This window comes from Drosophila kikkawai, chromosome 2L (assembly GCF_030179895.1).
Source record: "Drosophila kikkawai strain 14028-0561.14 chromosome 2L, DkikHiC1v2, whole genome shotgun sequence".
Classification (NCBI taxonomy): Eukaryota; Metazoa; Arthropoda; class Insecta; order Diptera; family Drosophilidae; genus Drosophila; species Drosophila kikkawai.
The window spans coordinates 22,215,031-22,227,645 of NC_091728.1; the positions used below are offsets into that span (position 1 = coordinate 22,215,031).

Sequence of the window (12,615 nt, forward strand, 5' to 3'; positions counted from 1 at the left end):
TGGGAGTTGTAGCGAAATGCGCATAAGTTATCTATGATACATACCATTAATGAGTACTAAACTATAATATAATAATAAACTATAAACGAATAATACCCTAAACATAATGCAATGTACACTAACGAATACATAGGTCGAGTAATAAACCCCACTAAGCAATTGGAATATGAGCATGCAGTGCATATTACAAACAACAAGTTAAACCTACCTATACACCATTATAACAAAATGCAAATGGTATACTAAGATCAAAGATGGGCAAAACACATATATATATATATATATATATTGATAATAAAAGTATTTATCATTAGTTGCAAATATTACAAATTAACTGTGTTTTATTTAAGGGGGGGGTAAGGTTAATTCGGTGAAAAAAAGGCCACTTTTTAAAAAATTATTGTGGCGGAACGGCTAAAGTTAGCTTAATGAATTAAATACCATATAATAACACAACATTTAAATAATTTTTGATAAATATTGTATTGAAAAATATTTTGAGGTAGAGAAGTTATAGGGAATCTCCCGAGTCGCCTCCAAAAAAAGTTGTTTTGCGGTGTACATCCTAACAGTCCACAGGATCATTCGATCTACAAAAATTAAACCTCATTCGTTAAAGGATAAGTGTCCCGAGGTATTCACGAAGCGTTTTTATTTTAAAAATTTTTTCCCTATTTTTTATCAAAATTTGAAGTCAAAACCCCGATTTTTGACTAAAAAAAAAAACGTTATTTCTTAATTTAAAAATATATAAAAATTAAAAAAAGGCCGACGTGAATACCTGGGGAATTAGTGTGCCAAATTTCAAATCGATCGGTCCAGTAGTTTTTCTGTAATCGTGTACACCGATTTGAAAAATTGAATTTTTCAGGAGAGCGCTTTAAACTTTGTGATTCTCATGCATTTAACACCAACCGACCTTCGTTCGACTCTGCATAACTTCGTCAATTTTCCCATGATCGATGTAAAACTTGGACACAATATTCTTAAGATATTAGGCCTTAAAAATAAAAAATAAAAAAAAAATTACGAAAAAAAAAATTAAATACCTTACCCCCCCCTTAAAGTATTTACTACAGGTTATTTCAGTGGAAAACGGGAAACTTTTCAAAAATGTTGTTGTACCGAAAAGGTTAAAGTTAGCTTAATGAATTAAATACCATAAAATAACAAAACATTTGAACAATTTGGATTATTTTTTTTTATTAAAATTAAACATATTTATAGGTCCTAGGAGTTATGGGGAATCTCTCGAGTCCCCTAAGAAATGTGTTGGTATGCCATCTTAAATGGGCACAAAATCATCGGATATCAAAAAACTACAATGCATTCATTAAAGGATAAGTGTCCTGAGGCATACAAGTGGCGTTTTTAAGTTTAAAAGATTTTCCACATTTTTTAATACATTTTTTGGGAGTCAAACCCAAATCTTTGAGTAAAAAATGAAGTTAATTTGTTGAATAAAAAATATAAAAAAAGGTTTAAAATAAAAAACCTCGACATTAGTAACTATAGAGTTAGTTTAAGAATTTATTTTCCAAATTTTAAACCCTTATCAGGAAAGTTTTTGAAACTTTTTTTAATTCTTATACATTAAACACCAAACAACCTCCATTAAACTACACATAGGTTCGTGAGCTTTTCTATAATCCATGTAAATTAATATTCATAAAAAAAAAATGTAAAAAAAAATATTAAATACCATACTTCCTCAATTTAATTATTTTCAAATTAACCCATAATTAAAAAGTGAAATAAAATTCAAGCTTTGCATAGAAAGGGTTAAAAGCTAACTTATTCAACAAATTCAAATTTCAGGTGAAGGTTATAAGAAAGTTGAATCTAAAATTCGCAATCCAAAATGTTTGCCAAAAAAGTGAAAACTACTTATGAAAATGTCAGCAGCAGTTGGTTTTATGCTTATGCTTAAATAGTTTCATTAGCATAAAATTTAATGCCTCGACATTAGCATAACGATTATTCAGATCTGCTGATCAGGCGAGTTGCTGAATTTTATGACAAATTAAGTACTAAAACAACCAATTATTGCGCGTTGATATTCTAATAAATAAATAAATTCTAATAAATATTTAACTGTATCATAATTATAAAAGATTAAAATAGAGTTTATTGATCGCGATATCGTTCTTTTGAAAATGAAACTGAAACATTCAAAGTCTTTAATAGTTCAATTGTGATTTCAACCTTAGTTAATTGTTGGTTCATTGACAACTTTACTTTAGTGATAATCGATAAGTAGGTTAGCAAATAGTCAGTGTGCAGTAAACGCTAAGTGCTAATTTATACCCAATTCATTGCCGAATAGTAAATGCAATAAGCGAATTCCGAGTGTTAAATGAATTCCAATTCATTGCGAAATTATAGTAGATAGCAGCTAAAGATTGTTGTGACCTCCACAGAAATTCCCAACTGCAATTTACCAATTGGGAAATATTGAAAATTGGTATTTTAATATATATATAATTATATAAATATATAAATAAGTATATATGTCGGAGATTACTTTGAAATGTTAGATGTAATTACTATTTGTAAGACTCTAAGTGTATCGAATATAGAAATAAATGAAGAGTAAAATAAGTAACGAGAGAAAAGGAAGAGAACTTATTAAGAAAGAGCGTGGTGGGAATGAAGAGAGTATTCCCTACCGAGTGTGGCGCAATGACGAGTAGAGAAGGACGAGAAAGTAGAGAAAGGAAAAAGTGCAAGTCAGTTCGAGCGAGACTGTGAAGGAAAGCGGACGAACTATTTAGTCATTGCGACTCACTGCGCTTAGAAAAGAAAAGGAAACTACCATGGCCGATAACATTGACCCCCCATCCCCGACATCAGAAGTGGGATCACCACCCCTACAAGACAACCCGGATAATGGCTGGCGCACACTTCTGGAAGCGCAAAGCAAAGTGATTGCAGAACTTTTGAAAGCTGCACAGTCCACGTCGACGCCTGGCGCACGTGCCGTTTCTGCAGTGCTACCATCTTTCGACCCTGAAGCTGCCGACGCAGACGCAGCAGCATGGTGCAAAACGGCGAACCTGATTTTATGTGAACATCCGCAAGAAGGTGCATCCTTGGTAATGACGCTCAGCAAGTCGCTTCACGGTAGCGCATCGCAGTGGCTGTCGCAAATTTGCTACCCTGGGATGAGCTGGACACAATTTAAGGAATTGTTCATGGAACGCTACGAAGGCAACGAGACGCCTGCAGCATTGTTGCTAGACATGCTGAAGGGAAGCCCAAATCCTGAAGAATGCCTCTCCGTGTACTCCAGCCGGTTGGTTACATCACTCTTGACCAAGTGGAAAGGAATGACGCACGAAGAAATTGCTGTATTGTTGGTCCTAGCTCATACATCCCAAATTGATTCCAGACTGCAGAGATTAGTGTTTACAACAAATCTAAAAACACGTGCGGAGCTACAACAACAACTGAAAGCTCATACGTTCGCAAAAAAATCTGAATACTCTGGAATGGAGCAAGGCCCGGAAAAGAAGAGGTTCAAGACGCAAACGCCGATAAAATGCCATAGTTGTGGAAAACTTGGACACAAAGCAATGGAGTGCCGCAAGAGAAAAGCAGAGGAAAGAAATGAGACGAGAACAGCCCTTAGCAACAGCAGACAAGCCGTTAGATGTTATAGGTGTGGCAACATTGGTCACATTGCATCAGTGTGTACTAAGGGGACAGCAACAGCGAATATAAACATCGAGAAGAGAGTGGACATGAGTGCGGTACTTCAGCCTAAGGAAACTGCAATACAATCTGGTGAGCGGTTTCCATTTTTCTTCGATTCGGGTTCCGAATGCTCGTTGGTGAAAGAAAGCATAAGCGAGAACCTTGCCGGAAAGAGATTCCATAATCTGGTAGTGTTGAGAGGCATAGGTGACAATGTTGTCAAAAGCAATAAGCAAATTCTGTCCACTGTACAAATTTCAGGATTTAAATTTGAATTGTTGTTTCACGTAGTTGATGAAAATTGCCTTAAATATGACATGATAATTGGACAAGATATTTTTCAACGTGGTTTTGGAGTTACTTCACAAAGTAACAAATTCGATATTTATAGAACTCAAACTGTAAATAAATAAAACATAAATAAAACGGTTCAGAGACGATGTATCGCTTTAGTGAGAACGAGAAGCTAATAGTAAGGGAGAAAATTCAGCAAATGTTGGAAGCAAAATTAATAAGACCTAGTTGTTCTCCTTTCGCTTGCCCAATGTTAATGGTTACAAAAAAAAAATAAATAAAAAAAAAAAAAGGATGGTAGTGAGAGATTGTGCATTGATTATAAAGAACTACACACAAATATAGTATCTGATAGATGTCCCTTGCCATTGATTTCAGATTCGATAGAAAGAACAGCGTTTGTGACCACGGAGGGTCAATATGAATCTTTAGCAGTGCAGCTTGAACTGAAGAATGCGTCTCCTATATTTATGATGAAATTGTTAAAGCATTTGGGGTTTAGCATAATTGTTTGCGATGGTTTGCATGGATGACGTGTTGGTCATGGCAGGCTCGGAAGATTAGGCTTCCCGAGGACTGAAAATTGTATTATATGTTGACTGTACCAGGGTTTTCATTTAACGTTGCCAAATATGGGTTTCTCGAACCTACTACGCAGTGTCTGGGCTATGAGCTACGCGGTAGAGAAATCAGACCCAATTCCTAGAAAATTCTTACGTTAAAAATTTGTCCTTTCAATCGGTGTAATTAGGCGTAAGACCATTTATTGAATTGGCGTCTTATTTTTAAAAATTTGTGTCTCGATTTTCTCAAATTGGGAAACCGATTCTTTAACTTCAAGTACTTTTTCGTGAAATTACGATTTTCAGAAATTACAACGAACGTCTTTTAGTGCTATTACAAGTGAGCCTGTAATCGTTATTTAGTTGACAGGTGTAAGCTCTTGTGGATATGTTTCAATACTAATAATTAATTAATTAATGGAGACCCTTATGTTGGTGCAGTATATTGGTAGAACTATGTGTCTTGTGGAGTCCAAGTAGCCTTCATATGAATTGGAAACATTGGTTGGCGTACTATTATTCTAACATTTTTGGCATTATTTGCTCAGATGAGAGTTCGTAGTCTATACTGACTGCAAATGTAATCATTGCGGAAATAATTGAAATTAAGTGCATCATCGGTGGCCATACTTAAAATCGTATGATTTTAAAATATAGTATGTGGATTTATTTTTGTGTCCAGAATTCACGTGACTGATTTCAGGATTTATTGATATAGTTTATAAACAACTAAAGATAATTGAAATTAAATTGAGTTACAAAGAGGGGTTTTAAAAAAAAATACAGAGAGGTGTGAGGTAGTGTTGTCTGCCAGTAGTGTCCCTTAAATTTTGTTGGTTGATTATTAATCAAAGTTATAAATCCGTTATGTATTTGGGTTAAAAAAAAAAAAAATAGACTCAGCAAGATTTATCAATGTTGTTGGAAATGACTAAGTTTAAAGATTGTTGAAAGTTGTATAATGTGTAAAGCTCTAAAGTAGTCATCTGGCTGGATACCAGGACCGCAGAGGTGATGGCAAGATGCTCTTGGCGGGGTGCAACTTGCGGCGAACTGCACAGTTAGTAGTGCAATCAATGCAAGTCCTTAAGAGATGCCAATCGGACCCATCCTCTGGGCTTGATACCACCACATGACAGAGAAAAGTATAGACAAAGAAAAGTTTAAAGTTGTGTTATGCTGAGCTGTCGGTAAAATGGTGCAAAAGGAAGAGCACTAAGATTAAAGGCAAGATGAATTTAAAATGGAAGAGTTGTTAAGAATGAGAAAGGAAAGAAAAAAAAGGATAAAGGAATGAAGATGGAAAATTAAGATGAAGAACGGCACCAAACAGAGCTGGATCCGAAGAGGACCCTTTGTCATTATAGAAAAGCTTGATGGTGGCCGATATGTTTTGAGATATTTGTCGAGTAAGCGAAATTTTAAGTAGTTGCCTGCGATGCCTGTTGAGGTAGATGCAGATGAATGCGAGAGATCGCCGACTGAGGCACTCGTAGGTATCATAAAATCAAAGCAAGAGATCTCTATTTTAAGATGGTTGAGGTGGTGCCATACACAGGGACTAAATTTGAATGATTGTGTGAAGCGTCGCTAAGGTGCGGCAAGAGTCCGGTACTGTGGTATGTGTGTGTGGTAGCCAGACGATTGAACTTGAGCAGAAGAGAGCGTGTACTCTAATTGATGTGTTAAGGAATAGCCTGCTAAGTTAATGTCTGATGGATATCCAAACTGTTGGGTTTGTGCAGAAGAGAGCATGTACTCTATGGTCGTGAAAGATTATCCTGCCAAACTAACATTTGAAGACACTGGAAGTGTAAGCGAGAGATCGCCGATTGAGGCACTCGTTGGTGGAATATAAGGCTATGAGGGTCCAGAGAGACCGTGACGCAAAAGGTGCGTGTGAGCGTTGCAAAGTGTGCAGCAAGAGCCTGGCAAGAGTTTGGTACAGTGGTAGCCAGACGATTGAACTTGAGCGGAAGAGAGCGTGTACTCTAAACGGTGTGTTAAGGAATATCCTGCTAAGTTAATGTCTGATGGAATTCAAAATTGATATCCAAACTGTTGGGTTTGTGCGGAAGAGAGCGTGTACTCTATGGTCGTAAAAGATTATCCCGCCAAACCAACGTTTGAAGACACTAGCAGTGTAAGCTAATTGATATTGAAGAGTTATTTAGAGCAGTATGAGTAAAGAAGCTAAGTTATGATTATTGTAAAGATATAGCAATGAAGTTTGAAGGCCAATTTTATGTAGAACTAAGCAACACGAGGTCGTGTTATAGTCAGGAAGGCCGTGTCGGAGATTACTTTGAAATGTTAGATGTAATTACTATTTGTAAGACTCTAAGTGTATCGAATATAGAAATAAATGAAGAGTAAAATAAGTAACGAGAGAAAAGGAAGAGAACTTATTAAGAAAGAGCGTGGTGGGAATGAAGAGAGTATTCCCTACCGAGTGTGGCGCAATGACGAGTAGAGAAGGACGAGAAAGTAGAGAAAGGAAAAAGTGCAAGTCAGTTCGAGCGAGACTGTGAAGGAAAGCGGACGAACTATTTAGTCATTGCGACTCACTGCGCTTAGAAAAGAAAAGGAAACTACCATGGCCGATAACATTGACCCCCCATCCCCGACATATATATAAAATATAATATACAATTATATATATATATTATTTTTCCAAGACGTTTGGTAGGTACTACTAACATTTTTCCCCCCCATATCACCAGACGAGTCGATCTAGACAAGTAAATTTGTCTGTTCGTTTGAGAAAGAGAAACAAAAATGGTTCAGAAATAATAGAAAACTGGAGATAAAGGTTAAAATATATAAGTGTAGCTCGGATTTTCTTAACTAAACTGTTTTTAAAAAAATTAAAAAAACTTAAAAAAAATTTCACCAAATGATTTTTCAGGTATTCAAAAATAGTTTAGTAATACATTTTTTATACCTATATACAATTTTTTAAACATTTTTCTCAGAGGAATGCAACAGTCTGGCAAACAAAAATTTGGATTCAAAATTTAAAAGAATGGAAGAGCATTCAATATTCGACTGTTTGTCTGGTTTTTTAACCATGTTCCCAGAAAACTAATAAAAACCCATTGAACTTGAGGACTTGAAGATGTCTCAGCCGATCTTCAGATGGTTAAGTGGGGAGATCTCTCGCCATAAGATATATACATATGTATATATTCGCCAAGTGTGATCTCAATGGACCCTCTTGGCAAAAGGTTGGCCAACGCTGTATTATGGCCTACCTACACCTGAGGTCACCTTTGTATAATCTCTGCCTCGAAGTTGGACCAATTTTTGGCCAACTGTTATGCGAATTCGCCAATGTCGCTCTTTCACCCGACTTTATGGCTCTGCATTTAAATATCTAAAGGCAGAGACGCCGGGATCGCGCCACTCTTGAGCGAGACGATCGCCGAAGCGATCACATTGCAATTAACAGCCTCTTGTGTTTACATTTTAATAATTTTTTATGTTTATTTATTAGCTAAAATCTCAACGGGAACTTTGCGTAACAACAAATATATTCAACAACAATGGGCGCGTCGGTCGCTTGTTAATTTAACAAGCCGTCCTCGCGCCAAATGGCAGTGGCTCTCACTGGGGGTCACCTGCTGGCCTGGCCCACTTAGAAGCGGAAGCGCTTGGCGGGCACGTTGTACTGGTAGCCGGACTCCACGGGTGCTGGTGCGGGGGCAGAGTACACGGGAGCTGGTGCGGGAGCGGAGTAAACGGGAGCTGGTGCGGGGGCAGAGTAGACTGGAGCTGGTGCTGGGGCAGAGTAAACTGGAGCTGGGGCAGGAGCTGGGATGTCCTGGACAGGGGGCAGGTACTCAGGAGCTGGGGCAGGTGCAGAGTAAACTGGAGCAGGGGCAGGAGCAGAGTAGACTGGAGCGGGGGCAGGAGCAGAGTAAACTGGAGCTGGGGCAGGAGCTGGGATGTCCTGGACAGGTGGCAGGTACTCAGGAGCAGGAGCAGAGTGGACTGGAGCGGGGGCAGGAGCAGAGTAGACTGGAGCGGGGGCAGGAGCAGAGTAGACTGGAGCTGGGGCGGGAGCAGAGTAAACTGGAGCGGGGGCAGGAGCAGAGTAAACTGGAGCTGGGGCAGGAGCTGGGATGTCCTGGACAGGTGGCAGGTACTCAGGAGCTGGTGCAGGTGCAGAGTAAACTGGAGCTGGGGCAGGAGCAGAGTAGACTGGAGCGGGGGCAGGAGCTGGGATGTCCTGAACAGGTGGCAGGTACTCAGGAGCTGGTGCAGGTGCAGAGTAAACTGGAGCAGGAGCAGGAGCCGAGTAAACTGGAGCAGGAGCAGGAGCCGAGTACACTGGGGCAGGAGCAGGAGCCGAGTACACTGGGGCAGGAGCAGGTGCGGAGTACACTGGTGCCGGTGCTGGCGCAGAGTAAACCGGAGCTGGGGCCGACGGGATGTTGAAGGTCGGCGTGGGCTTGTTGTAGTTGTAGCCACTGCCGCCCAGGTTGAGGTGGGACACATCGGCGGAGGCCACGGCGATGGCGCACACAGCGAGGACGAAGAGTTTCTGAAAGGCACGGAGATCGATTAGCGAACGGGAACGGGATGCTAGACAGGCGAAGGTGAGCCGGCGGTCGAGGTCGGTGGCTATCTTGATCGATGTGCCGCCAGTGGTGATGGGCAGGCACAGGCACAGGTACTCACCATTGTTGTTGATTTGTTGGCGCTGGGCTACGAAGTTCGTTGGATTTGCTTTGGCAAGCTTTGGTCGCAAGACGCTGAAGCTGAATGATGACCAACTGCAGATGGGCCGGCACTTTTATACTCAAAAGCCGGGTCTGGTCAGCGGCCAGCTGGGTCTTCGCCGAGGGTCTTCTGCTTCTGCCTGTCAAAGTTAAGGCAGGCAGTTATGAGAAGAGCACAGCGCCGATCATTAACCCTGCCTTGGACGGGGACTTGGTGATAGCCTCAAGCGAACAACTCACAATCAATTTTGATTTAACGAGAATATAGGTTTTGATTTTGAAATGAATTATAAGAATGTTTAAATGTATAACATTTTAAAAGTTTGGATTAAGCTCGATCTTAGACTTTTTTTACTATTAAAAAGAAAACAATTTTAACAGAGTGCTGTTAAGTACTTAATTGTGCAGCAAAGCGCAAGCAGATACTGCCGGTTAGGGGCTATTTCTATCAGATAAACTCCCTGTTGAAAGCAATATTTTTAGCCACCATTTCAATGTGAGATCTGATGGTAATAAGAACCTGTATAGTCTTTATCGACTCGATAAAAAAACAGTTGAATTTATATATTCAATTAAGCAAACAGAGGGCTATACATCTATTTTTAGTGGAGTGTGTTGTGTCTGGTTATGCTATGCGTCATAATTTTGCTCTTAACTGTTAATCTTTTTCGTTTGAATAAATTAGCGAATTAATTTTACGACATATTTATCTGGTAGAGCCTTTCTCAGTCAGGATTTTAACAGTGAGAGGAGCAACTGGACCTTAACATAAAATTGAAAATATTATATATATTTTAATATATATATATATAATATATATATTTTAAGCAATATTTTCAACATTTCTAAATTATAGTATAATATTATAATAAATAATAAATCATATAATACATTTTTTTAATGTGATATTGAAAGTTGAGTTAAATAAAATCGTAGAGAAATTGAAATCAATAGAAAAGCTGTCAAAAAGTATGCAGTATATTTGAAATTTAAAGTTTTTCTAACAAAACATAATAAAATAACTAAATTTAAACGAGTTTTAAGTTTTACAGCTCTCAGTGGAATAAAACCCCATATAACCGGTGTCTAAATAACCCCTTTGCCTCAGCTTAGGGTTTCTAACAAAACATAATAAAATAACTAAATTTAAACGAGTTTTAAGTATTACAGCTCTCAGTGGAATAAAACCCCATATAACCGGTGTCTAAATAACCCCTTTGCCTCAGCTTAGGGTTAAAGTCGGCGCTCTCACCTTCTCACCTGGCGTGTGCGCCTGCGTGGCCGGTTACTGCTTACCGATCGCCGCTATCGGAAGATTTGGATGGGTTTTGCAATGTCAATAGGGCAGGCGGCACGGCAGCCGAGCGGATGGGCACGGGACACGCCAACACGCATTTGCATTTACATTCGGATGCGGGGGCAGCTGCTGGTCGACGCTTTAAGGGCCGCCGGCTAAGGTCAGGGGTCAGTTGATCGAGGCACTTCTCACATTCCGGCTTGGCTTGAGAAAATTCGTCTTGTTTGGCTATTAGCCGGTGCTAATGGCCAAACTACACGCTCGGCCAAGCGCAGCTTGTCCGGCTCAAGGATGCCCGGCTCGGCTTAGCCTCAGTGAACTTGTAACTAATGAAAACGAAATGAAAAAGCCAAACAGAGAGACGTCCACCGCGGTGGCTTAATTAATTTGAATATTATTTAGGGTCCGGCCCCGTGTAAAGCCCCCGAAGCTGAGCGTTTAATTGTGGTCTTAAGGGCCACATTAACTACCAATATATTGTTTGTGGGGTTTTGTCTGGCCCGCTGGCCGCTTTTGCCATCTTTTTTTTGCCCAATCGTGAGGTGGCATTTTTCCTGCTCGTCAACACCTTGTTTAGGGACAGTATCGATGTCATTATAGACTGAAAAAAATTCAAATAATTTTACAAATTTAAAAAACAAATCAGAGAAGTTGAAAAAGCATCGGGAAGAATTTTAAATGCTTAAAATAATATTGCTTTAAGTCTAATTAGGCATCTGGAGCAATGGAAACTGATTAAGAAAGATATATTTCGTTTTCTGTGACAATATTTTCATTCACGAATTTCAAATAAAACAAAGCAATAATACATAAAAAATATTTAAAAACAAAAGGCTCAAATTTGCATATTTATTAATCGATTTTATCCATTGAATTGAAGTATTTATCACTGATAATTAATAAAAATATAATAATATGATATTGATTTTACCTTTACATTTAAAATGCTAAACAAAATCGATTTTTAGATTTACGAAATATCATTTTGATGTGTCACAGATATGATTTTCTTTACAATATAAATTTTTTTGTTGTGTATTTGACCTTCAGCAGACATCCCCCAGCAGCAGCGACAATGTGTCTGCGCTTTGTTTATTGTTGTTTGAAAGCTAATCGAAGCTCCCTGCATATTGGTTAATTTTTAATGCATAAATGCAGCAGCTGAAAGCATATCTTACTCTAAACGAAATCAATTCATAAGGTGTCGCGAATTTGCTTAGCCTACTTTAAGAGTATCGAATATCATCTGCAGACTTGCAGATAAAATATATATTTCTTCTTTTTTTGCAAAAAATAAGAGGCAGATGGCCAGGCACAAGAGGCGTAATCCGTTTTAATTATGCCATTTAAGAGGTTCACACAGCAACAACCAGCATCGAATTCAACAAAGATGCAAAGCATTGGCTTGCATAAAAATGTATTTTGCCCCCCAGGTCTCACTTAATTAACCAATTAGCTAACCATATTCAATGAAACACGAAATAAAACCAAAGTATCTACGAAAAACGTAAGCCAATTTCGATGGCTGTACGCCCAGAATGCTTTTGTTGGTCTTAAGGATGATTAAAAAGATAAAATTAACATCTGGATTGCAGGCTTTGAACATTTGCATATATGCGCCATTTATCATCCGAAATGTTTCCCAATAAATAATGTAAAACCGGCGGCCAAGCCAATATGTTTGACTTTAATTAGCCAGTCGGTTTGCTTACCACAAACGGAGATCAAGCTTAAACGGTGAAGCGAAGCTTTTGGCCATAATAAGAAGAGCTTTTCCCAGCCGAGTTATTAATGTCTTTATTTGAGACGCTCTTTAACAGCAATGAAACTAAATGATTGGCTTTAAAAAGCCTGACCCAGTTGGGCTATTTCTGGAAAATGAAGATAATTAAATGAGGTGTAAAGTGGAAACCAAATGTTTTAGTAATATGTCAACAGAATATATTGTTATTTAGGGTTAAATAAAACTAGTAAAGCATATCTATGAATATGTATCATAAACGAGGAGACTGATATGCCTAAAAAAAATTAACTTTAATTT

The 12,615-nt window shown here is 38.5% G+C and overlaps 1 protein-coding gene across 1 annotated transcript; it reads right to left on the reverse strand.

Annotated features, from left to right (window-relative positions):
* Positions 1 to 8,087: 8,087 nt before the first annotated feature.
* On the reverse strand, positions 8,088 to 9,363 carry LOC108070515 (skin secretory protein xP2). Its single transcript, XM_017161014.3, has 2 exons — positions 9,237 to 9,363; positions 8,088 to 9,099 (listed from the first exon to the last, which is right to left on the reverse strand). Exons 1-2 carry the CDS (start codon positions 9,237 to 9,239, stop codon positions 8,191 to 8,193), a joined length of 912 nt encoding a protein of 303 aa, XP_017016503.2. The 5' UTR covers positions 9,240 to 9,363; the 3' UTR covers positions 8,088 to 8,190.
* Positions 9,364 to 12,615: the final 3,252 nt, after the last annotated feature.